This window comes from Culex quinquefasciatus, chromosome 3 (genome assembly GCF_015732765.1).
Source record: "Culex quinquefasciatus strain JHB chromosome 3, VPISU_Cqui_1.0_pri_paternal, whole genome shotgun sequence".
In the NCBI taxonomy this organism is placed as follows: Eukaryota; Metazoa; Arthropoda; class Insecta; order Diptera; family Culicidae; genus Culex; species Culex quinquefasciatus.
This window is the reverse complement of record NC_051863.1, coordinates 52,527,512-52,550,416: the sequence shown is the minus strand read 5'-3', so window position 1 is coordinate 52,550,416 and position 22,905 is coordinate 52,527,512. Positions and strand designations below refer to the sequence as shown.

Genomic DNA, 22,905 nt, shown 5'->3' with positions numbered 1-22,905 from the left:
TTCAGTTGATTCTGGAAAGTGCGTACTCATGAGTACTTGCAGTGTTTCCTTGTTTGTGACAGTGAGAGTGCCTTGCTCGTCTCTCACCTGTCCTAGACCGTTGGAATGGTCTTTTGACAACGCCTTTTGGAGTCGGGTTGCTTCAGACATCGAGCTTATGTCCTCACAGAAATTAGCCAGGCTAGTTTTTTGGCTCTCCTCAACTCCGCGTTATACTTCGTTAGGGCTGCTTTGTAGGCATCCCATTCGGAAGTGAGCTTAGCTCTGTTGAAAAGCCTTCTAGCCTCCTTGCGGAGACTGCTCAGGCTTTCGCTCCACCACGGTACGTCCCGACAGATTTCCCTCACCTTCTTAGGGCAGCTCGCCTGGTAGGCTGCCGTGATCCTGCGTTGAAGAGTATTCGCTGCAGTATCCAATTCTTCGGGGTTCGTATTCGTGAAGGAGCGTCTTGTTTGGACCGGCAAAGGTGACCTCGAAAGGCGTTCCAGTCCGTGTCATTTGGGTCACGAAACGTTTCCCTTTTCAGTTGACTGGCTTCAATGTCAAAGACAATCTGTCTGTGATCAGATAGACTAGCTTCTTCAGAGACATGCCAGTTTTTATTTTGTCTGCAAAAGCAGCACTACACAGAGTGAGGTCCAAGACCTCCTGTCTTGCGACAGTAACAAAAGTAGGTTCATTGCCCTTATTGCATACATTGACGTTGTTAGACGTCAAGTATTCAAGAAGGCGCTCACCTCTATCGTTAACATCCGTGCTTCCCCATATCGTATGGTGGGCGTTCGCGTCACAACCGATGAGGAACGGTTTATTGACAGCCCTACAGTATCGCACAAGTGCGGCCACTTCTGGCGGTGGAACATCGTCCTGGTCACCAGGAAAGTAAGCAGATGCAACAACCATCTCCTGCTTTCCCTTGGTGGTCGGGACGGTCACCATTGCTGCAACGATGTCTCGTTGGACGAATTCCGTGATTGGAGTACACTTGATGTTTCCGCTCAGCAGAATCGCCGTTCTTGGTGTTGCCTGCGTATTGCTGTAGATCAATCTACTGCTTTGACAGGACAGTCCAAGGATTTTGTTGTGGTTCACCCACGGTTCTTGAACGAGAACAATCCCCAATTGCTCTTTAGTGAACCTCCGACTAAGGATACTGGAAGCACCCTTAGCATGATGGAGGTTAACCTGGATGCAACGGATATTGTTCATTGTTCAGTTGAACCTGCCGTTTTCTCCAAGATGTTTTGATGATCCGGGAACAGGATGGCAGTGTCCTGCAGCTTGGTCGCTGATGTGTGTTGAGGATGCGGGTTCCTCTTGTATAGTACATGAAGTACTGGAAGGCCACATGAGGTCGGTTTTGGATTGTATATCTGTACCTGAGAGTTTTCTGAGATGCTGTGTTGACGAGTGGTAAAATACCGTGCTCATCGTAGCGGGGGTGCTCAAGCGGTGAGGTTGTTGCGTGAATTTTCAGAATGTTCAGCTGTACCGGTGCTATATTCGCAAAAAAGCGAAAATATGCATGTGGTTGCCTAGTTTTCGTCAAAAACTGTTGCGTAACCTTACCATCTCTCGCAGAATTGCTCCGAAGAACAACAGAAGGTTCTCGTTTGGTACTGGATAACTCTCCTACTTCCTTCCACATGTGAACCTTCCTGTGCATGTCTCTCATGCGTTCCGACACCGCAAACTGCACTCTACAGTTTTCCGCCGACTCTTCTCTTCCTTCCTTCCGCGTTGGTTCCAGCTGAGGGAAGCAGCTGGCACTTGGGTTTTGGTTTTGATCAGTTTCCATATTGATAAACCTTGTTTTCAGGACTCCTACAAACTTCAACTGTGACTCGGGCCTGCAAAGACACAGAGGAGACTACATACTGCGTGGGGCGTCTTGGTACCACGCAGGCTCCGTTAAGACCTGGAAACTTCTTGCTCCTCCAGACATACATCCCTTGGCACGGGTCGCTTGACACTGTAGATTGGGGATTGGGATTTGGGAAAGGGATTGGGGATGGGGAATGGGACGTGGTTCTCTGTATGGCTTTTGCGAGATGAGAGCAGAGGACAACAATCATCTCAACGTTTCCACTTTACCCGGGCTAACGACCGGCAGTTCCAGTTCACGATGATTTCCCTTTATATGTTAAAAAAACCACTTATGATTTTGGCACATATTCCGTTTGTCAGCGTTTCCTGTCATTACTGGCGGGAAAAATCTACGTGGAATCAGCTGTGCAGACCTCATGTGTGACAGGAATGCAGATTGAGCGACTCCCACGCGGGTTATACATGTTTAAAAGACCTTTCTAACGAGCCCAAAACATCGAAGATCTGATAACCCTATCCAAAGTTATTAGGACTTAAGTGTTATTTATGCACTTTTTGGAGGCCGGATCTTAGAAATTTCGGTAAAAATGGTGTCCGGGTCAATCAAGCGATCCGTCGTTAGTTAAATAACTAAAATTTCTTTTAAATGAGCCTAAAACATCGAAGATCTGATAACCCTATCAAAAGTTATGAGCACTTAAGTGTTATTCATACTCTTTCTGAAGATCGGATCACAGATATTTCGATAAAAGCAATATCCGGATCGATAATGCGATCCATCGTTTGTTGGATAACTAAAAGACCTTTCACATGATACTATAAGATTGAAAATCTGCTAATCCTATCATTTGCAGGTTGAACATTTTTATTTTACCATCAACAAAACTATGTTTTTGTGAGGAAGGCATCAACCACCCTACAGTGGATTAAGTAACGTTTTTGTTTGGCCGTTAGGGTGACCTACATCGTGCTAGGGTTGTGCCAGGGTTCGTCATTTTTGCAAACTTCGTGCCATTTCAACGGAGTCTTGGACGCAAATGAAAGGTGATTAAATGGGCTTTAAATGAAAAACAGTTTGAAGACCGAAAAATCTAACTTAACATTTGAAAAGGTTGAATGAAACTTTAAAATGTTGTTTTGACGGTGTCAGGACCAAAAAGCCTATTTCTGAGAATATTTTTCTCTATTAAAAAGTTGTTCCTTTTGTTTACATTATCATTCCTAAGAGGGAATGGGATTGCTTTGGATATTTTTTGCATTTAAAGTGTTTTCATCTTGTTGCACAATAAAGCACTACTTTTTTTTCTCAGCTTTCCAATGCTTCAAAGAGTGATCGAGAAACATCTTTTGTAACATGTTTTCTACTATTTCTTTTTAAATTCCGTTATTCATTATTGGATTCTTTTGATTTTTATTTCTTTAATTATATTATAAATAAATTTATACTTTGCCCTTTTTCAAAAACTTAATAATAAAGTGTTTTTTAAATAATGTTAAGTTCAATCAATCGAATAATTCAAAGTTATTTTAAAATTCCGTGCAGCAATTTCCGAACCCTTCATTATTTCTACATCTTTGCAGAAGACACCAAAACGATCAAAAAATCTTCAACATTTATTTTCTACTTTTCACATACAGTTTAGACTCGATTATCCGAAGCCTCGATTATCCGAAGTTTCGATTATCCGAAGTTCGATTATCCGAAGGTTTGTATGGGACTTCGGATAATCGAATCACGAACAAAAATATATTTCTTCGTTTTTTCTTAGTCTTGTTATAGTCATCAAAATCGAGTTCTGCGACTCCACCTTAGCCAAATTTGAATAGTCCTATTAAATAAAAATGCATTTTTTTCAATATTTCGTCACCGCCATATTGGCCGCCATCATGGCCATTATCCGATGTTTCGATTATCCGAAGTGAAATTCTGCCTAGACCTTCGAATAATCGAGTCTGGACTGTACCATTTTTGTATGGACAGCTGCCAAATTTGTATAAAAAACTGTATGGACAAACTGATGACGCAAAATGGCTTCTATAAGTATACGGAAGGCACACAAATTATAAGTAATTAGGTTATAAAAAATTCATGTAAGTTTTAAGGTCATGATTGAAATTGTAAGGAAACATATATCAATTGACACGTTTTTTCATTAAATAGAAAATCAAAAAAGGTATGAGAATGAAAACAGGTGACCTATGGCTTTGCACCTCTTTATTGGTTTACTTCATGGAATCTCTACAAAAGTGAGAACTAAAGCTCATTCCTTTCGTTCGCCTTCTAACCTATAAACTGCGTACCGCGGTGTTGCGTCAGACAAATCGATCCGTACCGCCAGCGTTTACACTCGCTATAAAGCGTTCCCATAAATCAATTCAGCACTCGTTATTCAAATGGGCTGCACTTGCACGAACGCTATGATCTCCCCACAGTTCTCGCGGCGTTGATCTCGGCGACGTTGTGTGTACGTATACACATCTAGCGCGTACCAGGCTGCGAACCGCTTTAGAACCGATAGTTGATATCCTTGACTAAGGCGTGCGAAACAATCGGAATTTCCACGGCGGTCGGGCCGATACGTACATTCTTCAAAGGACCGGTTTCCGTTGGCGATTTTATTCTAATGGTTGCACTCGGTTGTGGATCGCTGGATATCTAACCTTTGACTGCGCACGACGCGCAGCGATCACCTCTAATCAGTTTGACATGTGACCTCATCCAAGGGGGACTCTTTGTTGTGAGCGATCCCCTAACGAGAAGATCTTCGTGCGAAGTGACGCAAATGAAGATTTTGTTAGTAGCTTCCTGACTGCATCAAGTCGCTTTAAGTTGATTTGCAGGTCTCGTGCGTAAAACTTCGGATCATGACCTGCCGCTAAAGCACTTTGACTTTCATAAATCAGACCAGCGAGAATGATCGAGTGATCGACCTTGGACGGAGTGTGTGGCTGGCTGGCGTGTACTGGTTTGTGTTTGAATAGTAATTGGAACATTGGATTGAAGTCAGCAGTTAGAACTGGACTGTCGGAAGCTGCCCGGAATCAGGTTGATGACGGTAGCGAGTAGTGAGTTGTCAACAAAATTATCGCAGCGGTGTGTAATTGAAGGGATGGGTTCAGCGGTTGTGATCGTTAGAGCTGGATTTACTTGTTTTGAGCTGAGAGTTCAACCCGTTCTTCAAACCTTAAGTACAACGCCTTCCTGCGAAATCAAAAGAGCAAAGACCTCTTCCAGCTGCCCGGTTAATCTTTCGTGGGAGTCCACATAACAAGTTGATGAACTTTAAAGAGCCTAAAGCTGCCCACACATGGGAAGAATTAATCAACCCTAAATGGTCTGCCCTGCGTGTCCGAGTCCCGGAGCCAATCCCTGGACCTGTCCGCAGATATCTCGGCTTCAATTAGTGAGGTATTTCATTTTTTCGCGCCAACATTATCTTAATGAAACGACCCATTAACCACACAGACGTCGCGCTGGACGGGAAAAGGTCAGAACATATTCGTTGACGCAGAATTGGTGTGTCCAGAAGCTGTTTCCTCGGACCACAGAGTGCGCGGTTGATTGTGGTGGGCGTCAATGTGTGTACATTTATTAATATGTTTACTTCGGGGGCCATAAATTGAGTTTGAAGTGCGGTTTTTGGTGCAGAGGAGGGGTTCCTGGAACTGTTTGGATTGAGTCTTAAAGAGATTCTTTTTGAGGAACTGTTTATTTTTTTAAGTCGGAAATAAAGCAGACACGTCAACGGTCAGACAATGGCCATTACTTTAAGGAGATTACAAGTGGACATGATGTATTGTACTGGAAGTGTGACACTTGAATTATCAACTTGAAATTTTGCGAAGATATTGTAGATCTAGTGGAACGATATTTCATGTGAGGGACCTGTACAATTCCTGGGACTTCAAGGTTATGCTTGTATTTTACATTCTTTTAAAGATCTTGGTAATAACAACCGGATCAGCTCATTTGAAACAAGGATATTTGTCATCAAACAGAACACCTTGGACTTGTGCGGCTACCTAATCATGGCAGTGATTGACAGCAGTTCTGATCGTCTCTGAATCTGATAAACTGAAACGATCACGATTAATGTGAAACATGTGAACATACAAATTTCAGTAGTTTTCGCAGGAATCTCCCACAATGTATCGACGATTGCGGTAGCAAAATCCCCCTGGCCATTGGCACACCCCTGATCAACGATCCACCAGAGCAAAACAAAGCAGCCGCCAACATTGTTGCACGAAACCCCGCATTCGGTAGTGGGGCACAAATTTGTAGGTAATTTGTTAAATTAATCCGATTTTCCGATTGCGCGCTTCGTCTTCTCCACCTGCAACGTATTAAGAGTGGTTGGGCAAACTTGGTTTGGAAGAAGGCGAGCTGGGCCGTAGTAGCAAAACACGCAAAAATTGGACACGAGGAAAACCTTTCGAGTGGAACGTGTTGTGCTTGTTGCATGGCACCAGCATTGCAAGACACTGCACTCTCTCGCGGCTGGTAACGCGAAAATTGCATAAAACAAATCTGCGTTACGGCATCGAGTGACGGTTTGGAAATTAATTTGGTTTGTGCATAAGGGTTTAATGCTTTGATTTTCATGGTTGGTAGCTGCTGAATGTCTTGAAATGTTGTCTTTATTTTTAATGAATAAATTAATAAAAAGTCTCGCTGATGAAACACTTCACAAGGTTTCTGTTTTTAAAGACTTTTAGAACTCCTGACACGTCTTATTTTTTAAAGTAACCTTTCTTGAAATAAAAACTATATTGGGCCCTAAAATATGGTTTTGATAAAATTATTATTTTAGTTTCTTATCCCTATAATAGTCAAAAAGATCGGTGAATAAATTTTCAAAGCAATGAATTTTTAAATTTTAGATTCTGAGCTTCCTCTATTGAAAAGAGTTAGGACTAGTAAGAATTTTATAACAGGGTAAAACTATCAAATTTCAAAATCTCAGCGACTGCAATTATCATGCCCGAAATCTCATCTCCCAACTTTGACTGCCCTTTTCTCGTGAAATTCTCAGTAGAAAAAATGCTGATCTCAATCTCGAAGAAATGAGAAGGAGTGATAGAAAGAGAATGCTCTTGCTGGCAATCGAGCATTCCCGAGATAAAGGAGAGAACTCACAAGCGATAGTGACGGTTGCTATATTTCCTGATATTTTGGTGCAGGAATCATCAGAAGATAGTTTTTTTCTATCACTCATTTATTAATTCATTTTTGAATAACATGCAAATATTCAGCCGGGACCGTGGTGTAGGGGTAAGCGTGATTGCCTCTCACCCAGTCGGCCTGGGTTCGATCCCAGACGGTCCCGGTGGCATTTTTCGAGACGAGATTTGTCTGATCACGCCTTCCGTCGGAAGGGAAGTAAATGTTGGCCCCGGACTAACCTAAAAAGTTAGGTCGTTAGCTCATTCCAGGTGTAGGAGTCGTCTCCCTGGGTCCTGTCTCGGTGGAGTCGCTGGTAGGCAGTTGGACTAACAATCCAAAGGTCGTCAGTTCGAATCCCGGGGTGGATGGAAGCTCAGGTGTAAAAAGAGGTTTGCAATTGCCTCAACAATCAAGCCTTCGAACACCTAGTTTCGAGTAGGAATCTCGCAATCGAGAACGCCAAGGCAATGCTGTTGAGCGAATAATTTGATTTTGATTTTTGCAAATATTCAAATAGGAAACATTTTACCGATGATAAATTACAAGGAGAATGTTGGTAGATTAAAACTGAGAATAATCAATAATTTCCCGGAATACTGTATATTAGGAACCTACGATGGAACAACAGTACATTTTATGGAAAAGTTTTTGGAAAATTTATTTGAGAATTTAAGGTTTACCTTCATAAATAAAATGTTTTAAATCGAAAAAAGATGATGCTCAAATTATCAAGATGGAGTACCATTTTGAATGGATCTGCTTAAATCTCAAATGTTTTAGTATATACATTTAAAAAAATCGCAAAATACTGTAGTTTTCCAAAACCACTTGAATATTTTTTCAGGACTTCCACTATATTGTCCGGTGTAGCATAGCATAGCATAGCATAGCATTACGGGTCTGCACCACGCTGTAGGGGGTGCCACAATGGTCAATTCAATATTCTTAGACAATTTGATTGCTGCCCGGTACAACCAAAAATATCTGAGAACGTAAATTTCCACACTGTGCTCCAAGGCTACGCCCATACAGTCCCGTGGGGATTTGGGAGGGGATGTTTTTGTTGTTCACTAGTGGCAAAAGTGCAGGGAACCCATGCGACTTTTAAAAGTGAACGGAATATTTTTGGGAGGTTTGGAATGAGGGTTAGGGGACTTTCATCGGGCCGATGAAAATGATTGAATGCATAATGTATAAAATGTTTTGGAAGTTTGTATGTGTAAGTGTGAGTCTGTATTGTAATATCTAATAAGCATATTATTTTGTAATGATAATATATAAAATTAAGATGATTCCAGGAAGCTGTAAAAAATAGCAATAATTTAAAATACAAATGCTCCACAGGATTCCATTGCTGTTTTAGTAAGTGTCATTAGTTTATACAAATTGATCATATATGGTACGAGGAAATGGTAAAATGAAGGAAAAGGAATACTATATTTAATCATTTAAATAAATCATATGGAGAGTAGACTATTTAATAAAAAAAGGAAAGAAATGCTCCAAATGGACCTATTGTTGTTTTTCTGAAGTATCGTTAGTTGATGCATTTTGAATATATATATAAGGAATAGGACAAGGAATGATATAACAATGCAAATAAATCATATAGTGAATAGATAAATACATATTTGCAGTTAATTTAAAAATGATTCCAGGAAGCTGTGAAAAATATAAATAATTTAAAAACTAATTATTCAGATGGACATGCATGATTGAAACACGAATATAACACAACAGAAAACAAATAAAATCAAAGTTTCCAGCACTGCTGCTTGCACTAACATCGTGCATTGTATGGTAGATATTCTGAACATAAAAATGATGTAATATAATAAAGAGAAATTAGAACCCTGTCACCAAATTCAGTTCAAATCCCACCACCTATGTTTTATAACTAAACATAAACTTATGACCATCTCAAAAAAGCATGCAGACAAGTTACCACACAAGACAAAAACGAAACCCAGAAATTATAAATTTTACTGAAAACTTTTTCTAACAATAAATTTGTAATCCAAAAATATGGCAGCCTTGCCTTTTTAAACTGTACAGTAGAGGCCTGCAAAATTAATTATCCTCAGCACTCAGGCACTCACCTAGTGGGAGAGGGTCTCCTGTCAAAGGAACTCACCTCTCTTCCGAGGAACGGTCAAACGGAGCGTGGGCTCTCCGGAACATGCACCCTTACCAAAAATCATGATTTTTTGAGTTCAAAATCCCACTTTTCATACGAATTTTTCAGTTCAACCCATATAACCATTTTTATGATTGTAGTACCTGAACTCGAAAAATCGTATGAAAAGTGGGATTTGGAATTTTTAATGTCAAATAACAAAAATGGCAGAATTTAAGAATAAAAAATGTCGACCAAAAAAACGTTTTTCGAAATTCTGAGTACGCCATCAAATCGGGCGTCCAATTTTACATGAAAATCTGTATGAAACCAGCCAAGTTATTGAAAACACGTATTTTTTAAAAATGGAGCTCGGATTTGTGATCTAAGACAAAAGTTACCCCTTAGGAGAAAGTATCACGCAAATCGAAGAGGGTTTGGTGTATCTTTTTTCCGATTGCGTGTGAGTTGGCGAAGTCTTACCCATAAATGAAAAAAGTATATTTTACAAATTTAGTAGGTATAAAATAGAATTGTTCGCAAATTTCCTTATTTTTTAAGACTCAAAAGTTTCAAAGAAATATGACAGATCGGAAAAAAACGTAAGACCTGAGAAAAAAAAATCATAAATACATGATTTTTTTTTAGATTCGGTAGTAGCATAACTTAATTGCTCTGGAAAAGTAAAAAGAACATTGTTGAATTAAAAATTAAGTTTAGAATCAAAAAGTACTTTCTTAAAATTCTTGAAAAAGCATCGTTTTTGAGTAAAACTCATTATTGCCTTGCAAAGAATTCAATAATTTCTCAGTTATCTGTATGTAAACTACGTCTGGATCCATCATCCGACCTATCGTTAGTTAGGTAATCAAAAGAGCTTTCAAATGGATCCAAAACAAATTATCTACCAACCTTGCCTCAAGTTATGACCTCTAAAGTGATATTTATGTACTTTAAAGAAGCCAGATCTCAATTATCTGTATGTAAACTATGTTCGTATCCATTATCCGCGACCTGTCGTTGTTTAGGTACCTAATTGACTTTTCCAGCCATGCTAAGAGATTGAAGATTTAGGAGGATTTATATGTGAAGAGTGAGAAAGGCTCCAACCACATAGGTGGATTTAGTTATTTTTAACAAAAAAAAATATTCGTTCTATTTAAACATCCAAATAGGGTATTTGTCCCTATTTTGGCCCTAGTACCTATATTGAGCCTACCAAACCTAATTACGATCGACGAAATTGTGCATTCCACCGTCAATTTGCAGAAAACTGCCACTTGAGAATGATACTTGCTGTCATTAGCTTCAGTTTGGTAGGCAAGAATAATTCATTATTTCCTTTTAAATAGGAAAAAAACGGAATAAACTCGTCAACTTTTTCGTGGAAAATTACTAGTTGCCTATTAGATCCAAAATTTTCACCACTTTTGCTTACCGCTTCTTGACACTCAGCGTCACGGCTTTCATCAATCGGCTTACGATTTTTTTATCAAAACGTTGATAATGTACGAGCTTAAGCATTAAAAAACCAACTTATTCATGTAAAACAAACTAGGCTGCCTATAGTAGCCGTTGAGAATACATCAAATTGAAAGTGTGCTCTGCTTAGAAGGCCCAAAATAGGGACAAATACCTTAATTTGATTTGAAGTTATTGAAATGCAAGTCGCGATTTTAAAAAATCTGAAAATAAAAGTTTTTTTAAAAAGAAAGAGAAAATTTCACAATAGTTTCACTTTTTACCATTAAAATTTGTATCAATGGTTAAAATAAGTATGTAGACTTGTATGAAAGAACCGATGATGCAAAATGTATGATCGTCCTTGGAAAAAAATCGTCCCACGTCCCATGGATGCGGTTGACCTCGGTGGGCCACAATTTTCCCGCAGCTAAAATGACACTCAGACAGACGGATTGCCGCGCAACCCAGCGCGATCATTACTGTGTGGTGCCACCTTTACCCAATTACGGGACATAAATCCGAAGGGGTTCTGAAAGCGGGGAGTTTCCCCACTCTGCACGTTGAGTAAATAAAACTTACCTGTTTATACCGGGCGAGTATAGTGTAAAAGAATAATTGAACTCATTTATTTGTTCGGTTTTATGATTTATTTGTGAGCGTCGAGATGCAGTCTCGTGCAGCGCAAAACATGGACCCCATGCGGTTTGTGGGGCATTACGTGAACGGGTCATTTATTCTGCTTGAAGAATTACGTTATTTTCATTGTTAATGGTAAAGAGACGGTCCTAAATGGCGTAACATGTTTCAAGTGTCGGAGGTAAAACGAACTCCAACGGGATCTAACCTCAATAACAACTGCTCTAACCCGTCAAATTTGTCACTTTCCAGCAACCATGACGAGCATTCTCTCGCCGGGCAAGTACCGGTCCCGGAAGGACCTCAGTACCGGTTCGATCCCCACCCTGGTCTCCCTGGAGGAGGAATCTAGTCTCACAACCGTAACCTCCTCCGTCAACGGCCACCACCATCACCATCAGGTGCCCTTCGCCAACACGCTGAACATCAAGAATGGCCTCAACACGGCCGCTTCCGCCATTACGGCGGCCAAATCCCCGCGACGCAGTTCCCTCGGAATAGGTCTGCTGGGTGGCCGCAGTCATGGCCATAGCGCAGCCAACGCCAACGACAAGAGCAACAAACGGCGCAGCTCGATTGCGGTGGCCTTCCTCGGCGGAGGTCGCCGGGACTCGCGGTCCTCCGCCCATAACCTCCAGTATCCGATCGCGACCATCCCGGAAAAGTACCACAAGACGACAGAGTCGGACGTGGAGAACGATTCGCCGGCGCACTACTACACGGTGCCCTCGGGAAGTACCGTGGCCGCCGTGATGGGTGCAGGTGAAGACGCGGCCGGAATCGGATCCGAGTACAGCTCGGGAAGTCTGCCGGCGGCCCTCAACGGCGCCGTGACCAGTCCGAACGGCTACGACAAGAAGCGCCGCCGGTCGTCCTCGTGGCAGACAAAGCTGGAGCGAAGGCGCCGCAAGGGCATGACCTCGGCGGCCACACTTGACGACGGAGGAGGAGGTGGTGGGGTTGATTTGGACGGGTTCGGGTCGACCGGGAGCGGGTTGGACGCGTTCGGTGCCAGCAAGTATGGTCGCGAGAAGCGACACTCGTGGTGGAACATTTTCGTGCCGGAGAATCTGAAGCAGAGGTGAAGATTTCTTTAAATTGGTTTAACTTTGGTATTTCTAGTATAAAATAAGCTGATACTAATCATATTTAGTCAACGATACTAATTTACGGAGAAGATTCAAAGATAGTTCCATTGCTGATTGAACATTTAGACTGTTTTCAAATTAGATACAAATTAGGGCAGCTTAAATTTTAATCAGAAAATTTGGTTATCTCAACCGAAGAATTTTAAGGATGTCTACGTGCCCCGACTACAATCGTCCCATATTCACAACACATCAGCAGCATCCTGCTCGTGGTCCCCGCCGCCGTCGTCTTCGTTTCGCACAAACTTGACCCAGTTCGATAAGAGATAATGAGAAGCTTCCGATTCGCTCCAACACAGCTTTTGGCCTGTGGCGGGGTCTACGCGAGCTGCATCTATCTGAGTGCAACGAATCCGGCGTATTTCTGACCTTTGTAACACGTGTGTTCCGAGTGTCGAAATAATAGCCCAAGGGGCGCGAAAATTATCGCAAAAAGCTTAAAGTGCAATTAAAGCAAATGTCACCCCACGTCGTTTTAAAAGTGCCCCCAGGCTCGTAAAGTTGCTACTTTTTTGCTAATCCCATTTTTACGACCCCGGATCCTTGCCCGTAAAATGGAACAAGTTTGGAGGTTATCCAAGGTAGTCGAAACTTTGCAACGTGGCGTAAAGGGTAATCGATCCGTTAAAGCAAAAACAAAATTAAAGGTTGGTTCGAGAAAGTAAGCGTAAGAAATTTTTATCTGTTTAAACTTAAAAACTTGCCAAGCTAATTTGTCAAACTTAATTCAATTTATTTGTCAAATTAGTTTGTCTTCCATTAAAACAAATCAATTCAGTCATAATTCAAATGTTAAACTTGTTATACTCCTGAAAATTTAGTTGAAGTTTGTTGCTCAAAGCCTTAGTTAACAAGTGTGGCTTTCTAGGCTTTTTCATCAATTCGGGAATAGTGTTAAATTGCCCTTTTCCAAATGTATTTTATACTTGAGGCAATCAGGTAAATAAACAATCTCCAACAAGGTTTTCACCGCCTCGATTTGGAGGTTATAAAGGAGTGCACTGTAAACAGTGCACACGAGCTGTCAAATGACGTCACGGCGTAAAACCTAATGCGTCGAAAATCTGCAAAAGTGAGTCATTGCTTGGAATTCAAATCTTTCCCCTTTTTACCAAATCTAATCCCAATAATCACGGTTGATTGATTTTTGATCTCTTAATTTCTCGCGCAACCAAGAGGAGACAATTGTTTGGCAAAATTCAGTTTTCATTTTATCTATTTGTGGCATCAACAAAAAAGATTAACACCAAAAAAAATGTATACCAGTTTGCGGCTGTGGGACAGTAAAAGTGCAGTAATTTATCGCGCAAAAAACAACAATCAGTGGCGATGTGTGAAATTGTACCTATCTGGTTTGTGTGTGTGTTTTTTTACTAATGAGTAAATACAATAACAAAGATATCCACTCCCAGACGAGCCAAAAGTTTACAATTTCTGTGTACGGTGGCAAACACTGCCGCGGCAAAGTGTTAGGAAACGTTTTCAATTTTTACAAACAAAAATTTGGTCTTGTTTTCCATGATTTCCAGATACTTTATTTTTAATGTTTTGTTGATCTGATAAATATTGATGAATAGTCGAAAGTTCACTCAGTTGGATAAATACGACGAGTGTTTAAAAAATCAAGTTCTGCAACGAGCTGAATACACAGTTTTCTAAATTCCTGAAAACACCCTTTGGATGGATTTTTCAGTTGAATAACATTTGCCCAAATATGCAGTGAAATGGATTCTGAAAAGTTTATTTCAGTACTTTTATTTTTTGCGATGAAAAGGAGGCCGTCTCTCAAAAATTTTGTTTTCAATAAACACATTTTCAAATGTGTACATTTTCCTTTTTTGTGAAATTTTACCTAAATTTTGGAGTAACATTTGAAAAGGGTGCATAAGAATTTTGTTAGTTGCATCTTTTTTGCAATTTCCCAGGCAATAGGATACTAATTTACAAAACTAATTATGTTAAAAGGTAGCTGGGAAGGCCAGCTATTGTTTCCCACTTAGAATTTTTAGAAAAGTTATAGGGTATTTGTCCCTATTTTGCGCCTAGTACGTATTTTGGGTCTACCAAACTTAATTCAACGAAATTGAGCTTTTCACCAAATCTGGCAGGGATCTGCCACTTGAGAATGATACATGCTGTCATTATCTTCATTTTGGTGGGCAAGGATCATTCACTTTTTCCTCTTAAATTAGAAATAAAGCAAAAAATATATGGGTAATTCTCCGCCAACTCACACAGCAGTTGCCCCGACCCCTCTTCGATTTGCGTGAAACTTTGTCCTAAGGGGTAACTTTTGTCCCTGATCACGAATCCGAGGTCCGTTTTTTGATATCTCGTGACGGAGGGGCGGTACGACCCCTTCCATTTTTGAACATGCGAAAAAGAGGTGTTTTTCAATATTTTGCAGCCTGAAACGGTGATGAGATAGAAATTTGGTGTCAAAGGGACTTTTATGTAAAATGGACGCCCGATTTGATGGCGTACTCAGAATTCCGAAAACGTATTTTCATCGAAAAAACACTAAAAAGTTTAAAATTCTCCCATTTTCCGTTACTCGACTGTAAAAATTTTTGGAACATGTCATTTTATGGGAAATTTAATGTACTTTTCGAATCTACATTGTCCCAGAAGGGTAATTTTTTCATTTAGAACAAAATTTTTCATTTTAAAATTTCGTGTTTTTTCTAACTTGGCAGGGTTATTGTTTAGAGTGTAACAATGTTCTACAAAATTGTAGAGCAGACAATTACAAAAATTTTGATATATAGACATAAGGGGTTTGCTTATGTTATCGCGATTTTACGAAAAAAAGTTTTGAAAAAGTTGGTCGTCATCGATCATGGCCGTTCATGGTCACCCGCGACAGACACGGACGACGAAACAAAGAGAAACGCAAAAAGTAACTTTTTCAAAACTTTTTTTCGTAAAATCGCGATAACTTGTGATGTTTATAAGAAAACCCCTAATGTCTATATATCAAAATTTTTGTAATTGTCTGCTCTACAACTTTGTAGAACATTGTTACACTCTAAAAAATAACCCTGCAAAGTTAGAAAAAACACGAAATTTTAAAATGAAAAATTTTGTTCTGAATGAAAAAATGACCCTTCTGGGACAATGTAGATTCGAAAAGTACATTAAATTTCCCATAAAATGACATGTTCCAAAATTTTTTACAGTCGAGTAACGGAAAATGGGAGAATTTTTAAAACTTTTTAGTGCTTTTTCGATGAAAATACGTTTTCCGGAATTCTGAGTACGCCTTCAAATCGGGCGTCTAATTTTACATAAAAGTCCCTTTGACACCAAATTTCTATCTCATCACCGTTTCAGGCTGCAAATTATTGAAAAACACCTCTTTTTTCGCATGTTCAAAAATGGAAGGGGTCGTACCGCCCCTCCGTCACGAGATATCAAAAAACGGACCTCGGATTCGTGATCAGGGACAAAAGTTACCCCTTATGACAAAGTTTCACGCAAATCGAAGAGGGGTCGGGGCAACTTTTCCCGATTTCGTGTGAGTTGGTAGAGAATTACCCATATCACTCTTCACATTTTTATTGGCAAATCGCTAGGTGCCCATTAGGTCCAAAATATTCACCACTTTTGCTTACCGCTTGTTGACACTCAGCGTCACGGTTTTCATCGCTCAGCACATGAATGAGAGCCGTCCCCCGAATCTCCAACCACCGGCAATGTGTTTTTATTGGTGGGTTGCACAATCTCATTGCAAACACAATCACTAAACTGCCACCAAATCAATAAAATAACTGATAAAAGTTGCTTCGTCCATATCGGAGAGAAATGGATATATTTTCGGTACACTTGACAATTCTACAAACTGTGCCAGTGTGTGTGCGCTTCTCGAATTTTACAGCCTTTCTTGCATATTACGAGCTCGTTGTTTGGCTACGCAACAATTGTTTAATTATTTTTAAAACTCGTAAAGAATGATATAAATCATGTCCAAGCTAATTATGCACGTAATGCAAGTGAAATCAATCATTCTAATGTTTATTTGTGGCTTGAAACATGTAGGTACTGTACGAGCTGGGGCTGAACCGTACGTCAAAAAAGTTCGCCACGTGCTTCGAGATTTCAACCAATCAGAAGGTAGGCCGAAAATATGCACAAAGAAGGTCGTATGCTAGGAGCAATATCCCCAAAATAGGGGCAAAAAGTGTTTTAGTTTTTCGTGCTTTTACAGCGATATAAGATATTTTTATCAAAATGTTGATAATGTATGAGCTTAAGCATTAAAAATCCAACTTATTCATGTATAACAAACTAGGCTGCCAATAGCAGTCTTTGAGAATACATCAAATTAAAAGTGCGCTCTGCTTAGTAGGCCCAAAATAGGGACAAATACCCTACATTGCTTGAGAAATAGAAAAATAGTTCTAACTGTCAAAATACTTTTCCGCCGTTGCACCAGAAATAAGGTATGTATTTAAATATCACAAATATTTAAATATTAATAATGTTTGTATTTAATAATCACATAAGGAAAGATGGAAATTTCACTTCGCTGATGCAATTTTACTCAGTTTCTGTTATAAAAATACACATTTTCCATTGACTGAAAACAAATTGGGAAGATTTTGGGTCAGAAAATGTAATTTTACATCAGAAGGTTGTGATATTTTCATCATTCTTTGTGTTATATCATTTTTTGCAAATAAGTTTACACATAATTTAACATCATTAATGTTGTAACACTTTTGCTAGTCATTGATCTATAAATTTAAATGCAATTTGATGTAAATTTGCCACAAATCGATAACATTGATTACATTGAATCTTAAGTTTACATCAACCGAGTTTACATGTGATTCGTCATTTCCATGACGAGTGAATTTACACTTTTTTCTGTGAGGTACAAATATTTTCAAACATAATTTAATTTACATCTTGTTTTGGTACATAAGCTTGAAAAAGTTTTGAATTTAACTTGAAATTGGAATTCATTTCACACATTTAGGATGATTTGTTTTACTTTCCGGGTAGAACTTAAAAATAACTCTTTTTTGGTCATTTTCATTCTATGCACGACAATCAAAAGTCGTATAAACAATGTCCAAGACAGCAAAATGTAAATAATTTTCTAAGCTTTTGGATTATATTTCTTTCAAAGATGGACAAAGGTTAACACTATTTGAAAACTCTTACTCTTACTCAAAGACAGTACACTTTATCAAAATTATACATAAGTACTTTTTGATTTGGAATTCAATTTTACAGCTTAAAATTATTCAATAATTTTTTGTGAGCATTAACGATACTTTTCATAAAACACTATTTCTTCACTATTAGCTCAAAAGTTGGCACTTTTTGTCTACTAAAATATATCAAAAAATTAAAAAAAGGCGAAGGGATTAAAGTGTGTCAAAAACATTGTGATAAAATGTTATTGTAAAATATGGGTTTTTTAGAATGCAACAATTTTTTTCTGAACAGTCTTAATAACTTACAACTTTGCCGAAGACATAAAATCGATCAGGAAATCCCCCGAGTTACAGATTTCCGAATGTTTTCATAGCACTTTTCCCCACAATTTGTATTTGTATGAAGAAACAACCGGAACCAGTGGTGCAGTGGTAACCGTGGATGCCTCTCACCCAGTCGGCCTGGGTTCGATCCTAGACGGTCCTGGTGGCATTTTTCGAGAGGAGATTTGTCTGATCACGCCTTCCGTCGGACAGGGAAGTAAACGTTGGCCCCGGTCTAACCTAGAGGTTAGGTCGTTAGCTCACTCCAGGTATATGAGTCGTCTCCCTGGGTCCTGCCTCGGTGGAGTCGCTGGTAGGCAGTTGGACTAACAATCCAAAGGTCGTCAGTTCGAATCCCGGGGTGGATGGAAGCTAGGCGTAAAGAGAGGTTTGCAATTGCCTCAACAATCAAGCCTTCGGACACCAAGTTTCAAATATTTAAAATCAAGATTTTTATTTTATTTTTGCGCAACTGCTGCTCACCTGACTTTGCATTTTATATTGTAATAAATATTTGAAATTTAGAACGTTTCCCAAAACTTTCCCCCCTTCCCTGTAACACACTGTCTTCCCGCGTTCCCGTGTTTGTTTTTATTTGTTTTCTTTTCTCAATTATTGCCAGGTCTCTCCTCCAAGTTCGGCTGACCGAAAAAGGTAGTGTGTCTCAGCTCAGTCCGAAATCGCTATCGGGTGTTATCGGTACGCGCCGGAGTCGATCGCAAACTTTGCTTTTATTTCTCTCTGTACGGAAGTTTCGGTTAAAGTTTTAGCCTTTTTGTTTTGTTTCGTGCAAATGTTTTAAAAGTATTCGGGAAGCCGTCGATCGGAAGAAAATGCTGCCAAATTAATTGGATTATCTGCTAGGGGGAGGACCGGGAAGACCTCGAACCAACTTTTTAATTAAGAAACTTTTTTGTGGGTGGTTTTACTTGGGCATCAGCTGGGAAGTGTTGTTGTTTTGAAAGATGGACATTATTTTGACCCACATGTCGTTCCAGATTTTAGATCATGAAGTTAAAGAGAATTTTTTTAATTTTTGTCTAAAACAAAGTTTCTACTATTTTTGTTCAAAAAATATTCAAACTTGTCGCTTAACAAGTTTAAATTGCTTATTTATGTTAAAGTTTCGTAAAAAAATTGTCAGAAAAAAACACCCTAATTTAAATTGAAGCTCTATAACGGTTTTGCCAACAGTTCTGGGTTGATTAAGCTCTTCCAAACCAACTTTCATGTACCAGACAGCTGCGTAAACAAGAAGCCAAAACAACAGATCGTTCGAATTTAATTGTGCTCTAGTCTCTAGCTGATTGGTTGGGTTGAGTTTATTGGGCGAAACAAAGAATTGACACGGTCATTTGTTACGTTTTTATGACGGCAGCAGCAGTCAGTAACTAACGACACGCGGGAAATTATTCCACGTTTTATATTGTTCCATAATGGGTTCTTGGCCAATTCGTTGCGGATTATGCTTCATAAGCGTGGTGACCGCAATCGGATTGCGCTGTCATCGGCAGATGGGATTGGCGATGTGTTCAAAAAGTATTTTTGCTCTTCAAAATTTCTTGTCATTTGATTTTTTTTATAAATCCTTCCACGGGGATGTCCCTCTTCCTGGGAAAGGGAAGGGATTTCACCCCATCCCAAATATCCCGTTAATTCTTCTCCAAACAGTTGACGCAGCTGAGCGGTTCAGCGAATCTCGTGATGATTCTTTGTAGTTGTTACTTACTTGTTTTATCTGTGATGGTTTCCTGTCTGTCTGTTCATACTAGGTCTGGGCAATAACTCAATTTGTCTAGCGGGGTGATTGCCTAGCAGCAATGGTTAGGTTTCGTGGATTTACCACAACTTTTGATGAATGCTGAATGAATCACCTGATAGGGCAATACCGAGCTTGATCAACGAAGAATTTTTAGCTGCGTTTTGTAAAATTACATCAGAAATTCTAGTCACATTTTAACAAAACATTACGGATAATTTAGAAATAATGTTACAAATGCTAGCTGAAATGTGTTAAGTAAAAATCCAATATATTTATTGATGATTTCAAATTTAAAACGAAAACCAACCATAAAATTTTCAACTTTCTAAAACTTAACTTTTTTTACTGAGTAGAGCTTTTCTGTTTGCTTTTTTTTATTGAATGTATAACTTGATTATGAAAATTTGTTTAAGTCACACTCAATGATACAAAGTGTTACACATAAATCTTAGCTTTGACTTATAGGTAGGTATCCATTTCCATTGTTATCTAAATTTTACAAAAAGTTTATCATTTTGGTTTTGTTCTTAAAGTGATAAATGTTGAAAGCTAAAAGCACAAGCCAAGAGTTTAATATCATCTTTCCTGGTTTCTGTCAGTCGCTTCAAACATTCAAACATTGTATTTTTTTTATGTATTAGAACAACTGTTGTTACTAAGTAGCAGGTAATCATTTTTTTATTCTTGTTTAAAAAATATATTTTCAAATAAATCTTAAATATTTCAGCAAGCCAATTCTTGAAAAAATACAAAAAATTACAAAATTGTTTTTTTTGGAGCTTGATTTTTAAATAAAATGTTCCCAAAGATTAAACTATAAAAAATCTTGTTGTCTTTTAAGAGAATGCTCTATTCTTTGTTTTTACATTAAAAACGCAGCTCTTAAATAAATATGACAGTTGAGTTATTTTCTAGATATTCGCAATTTTTTGTGAATTGTATTCTTTATTTGGATTTAACTTTGTGCAAAATAAAGAAGCCATTATTAGCTTTTTTTTGCCTACTAGAGTTTGCATTTAATGTTTTGATCATGTAAATATAAGGAAATGTGAACCTTCAAAAGGAATTTTTCAACCAATTTAGTGTCATTGGAAAACATAATAATGGATACAACCGGCTCCGTAGCTTAATGGTTACGGCTTCTGCCTCACAAGCAGAAGGTTCAGGGATCAAATCCCGGTCGGTACCTTTGAAATTTGGAATCAAAAATTTGAACTTTGAATTTGAACAAAAACCAAACAGAATCAGGTGGGATTCGAACTCACACCTTTGGATTGATGGTCTGGGACTCTAACCAGTCGGCCATCTGAAGGTTATAGAACATGATGTATTCTTCTCATATTAAATACGCTCTGATCCCTGATTTGCCTGAAGGGATTGGGAGTCTTAAGATAGATCGAGGATCCGTCTGCACTATGGGCCATCTCCATACAAACAGGCGGCCAAATTATTTTTTTGCTTTTTAAATGTTTTTTCATACAAATTTGGGTAATTGTATGGTATTGAAATGATATACGTAGATTTTTATGACTTTTCATGTTTTTCAATAGTTGATTGTTTATAATAAATAGTCCTTTCATACATTTGCAAGTGCAACAGAATTGCGTATATATTGTATTGCAAGTTTAAATTATTAAATTATGGATAAGCTAATACATCCCCACTTTAAGGACACAAACCCCGTCCCCTCTTTCTTTCACCCCCCCCCCCCCTCCCCTTCAACAAAATTTTGTTAAGCGTAATAAAATCATTTTAAGTCAAATATTTATTATTTACTGCTGTGTGTTTCTTTTTCTGAGTCCATGCCATATAACTTGAGACCCCCACCCTTACGGGCATAAATTGCGAAAATTTTAATTGTTGAATCAAATAACAGAAAAATTAATTTTATTCAAAATATTAATTATGAAGTAAAACGATAAAATACAAAACATATTCTTACTAATCCTAATGTTCTTGTTCGTGAAAATTCATTTGATTATAGAGTTTCTGACGGCTTCAGGATACGTTAAAGGTACTTTTTATGATGTTTTGTACTAACCAACATAGAACTTAAATGTGGATCAGTTTCATGGATTGATCGCAGAAATTCATCATGCTAAGTCAATATTTTGCTGAATACTTTTTTCGGTATCAAACTGAGATTCTCCAGTTTCGCTTGAGAAACTTCGGTACGAATACCTTATTTTGACTAAGGTACTAAATTTTAAATGTAGGCAACAGAAAATTCCAATAAAGTCATTTCAAACTTCTTGAAACCAGGTATTGATTTTTGAAGCGACGATGCCCACGAAGTAGGTAGCAAAGCAAGTGAAATAAACGGGCGCATATGTAGATTGCAGCAAATTTTGATAAAACGTAAATGTTCAAAATGGCATATCTCCGAAAACGCAAAAAATCGCAGGCTGGAAATTTCAGCAATGTTAGATTATGATCCAACCCTTCAAGTGATCTTAGTTTCATGTTTAGCATCGGTTAGCAAAAAAAGTACTCGATTAACAAACACAAAAAAATAAGTTTTGTCAAAAAAATGCTTCAGTTATTCGATGAAAACTTCAGTTTTTGGTTTGGAAACAACATTTTATCTATTAATAGTTTCAAAGCTTATCTCATTACCTTTCCAACGATGTATAACTGTCCTAATAAAATATTTAAAATGGCTGAGCTATGTTAAAATTAAACAATCAGCATTTTTTACGAAAAACGCTAGTTTTTTACTCCATTTTTTGACTTTCAGCTTTCGTATCTCCGTATTGAACAAATTTAGAGCTTTGAAAATTTGGATTTTTCTTAGTTAGAATGTTTACTTTCGAGAAAAAAATACCAAAAAATATTTGGAGAAGGTCACTTTTTTGAAACTTGGCCACCCAATGTACCATAGTGGTCTGGTGCTTGCTTCTATGTTAAGGCGGTGCCGGACAATGCCCAACGACCTCGGAATTGGGCCGCTAGGATCTCTGCCATTCTGAAATGGGTCGTTGGAAGCAGCGCGAGGGCTATCACCACCTAATACCCGGGACTGAGATAAGTTGTATCAGCATTCGGCATATACAAAGTCTGATACAAATTATACTTTCCCATAATTTCGCTACCGGTTAGCGGGTATTGGATTGGGCCACACACACACACACATTGGAAAACATAATAATGGATATAACAAGACTAACATTTCAAAAGGGCGTAATATTTAATTTTTGGCCCTTTTGAAATGTTAGTCTTGATTAAATTTTTTTGGGAATATTGTTTTTAAAAAGATTTCACGAATGTTTCATATTTTAACAATAAAAATCGGACCA

At 38.5% G+C, this 22,905-nt stretch overlaps 1 protein-coding gene across 13 annotated transcripts in view; it reads left to right on the top strand.

Annotated features, from left to right (window-relative positions):
* The window catches only part of LOC6051066 (TLD domain-containing protein 2), a 349,738-nt gene that overhangs the window by 192,154 nt on the left and 134,679 nt on the right, over window positions 1–22,905 (top strand). For 10 of the 13 annotated variants that reach the window (XM_038263622.1, XM_038263618.1, XM_038263621.1 and 7 more), the window contains exon 2: window positions 11,463–12,291. The exons of the other annotated variants lie outside the window; for them this stretch is intronic. In XM_038263622.1, coding sequence (XP_038119550.1) covers window positions 11,468–12,291 — 824 coding nt within the window. In that variant the 5' untranslated portion in view covers window positions 11,463–11,467. The remainder of the gene's footprint in view (window positions 1–11,462; window positions 12,292–22,905) is intronic. 13 annotated transcript variants of the gene reach the window in all.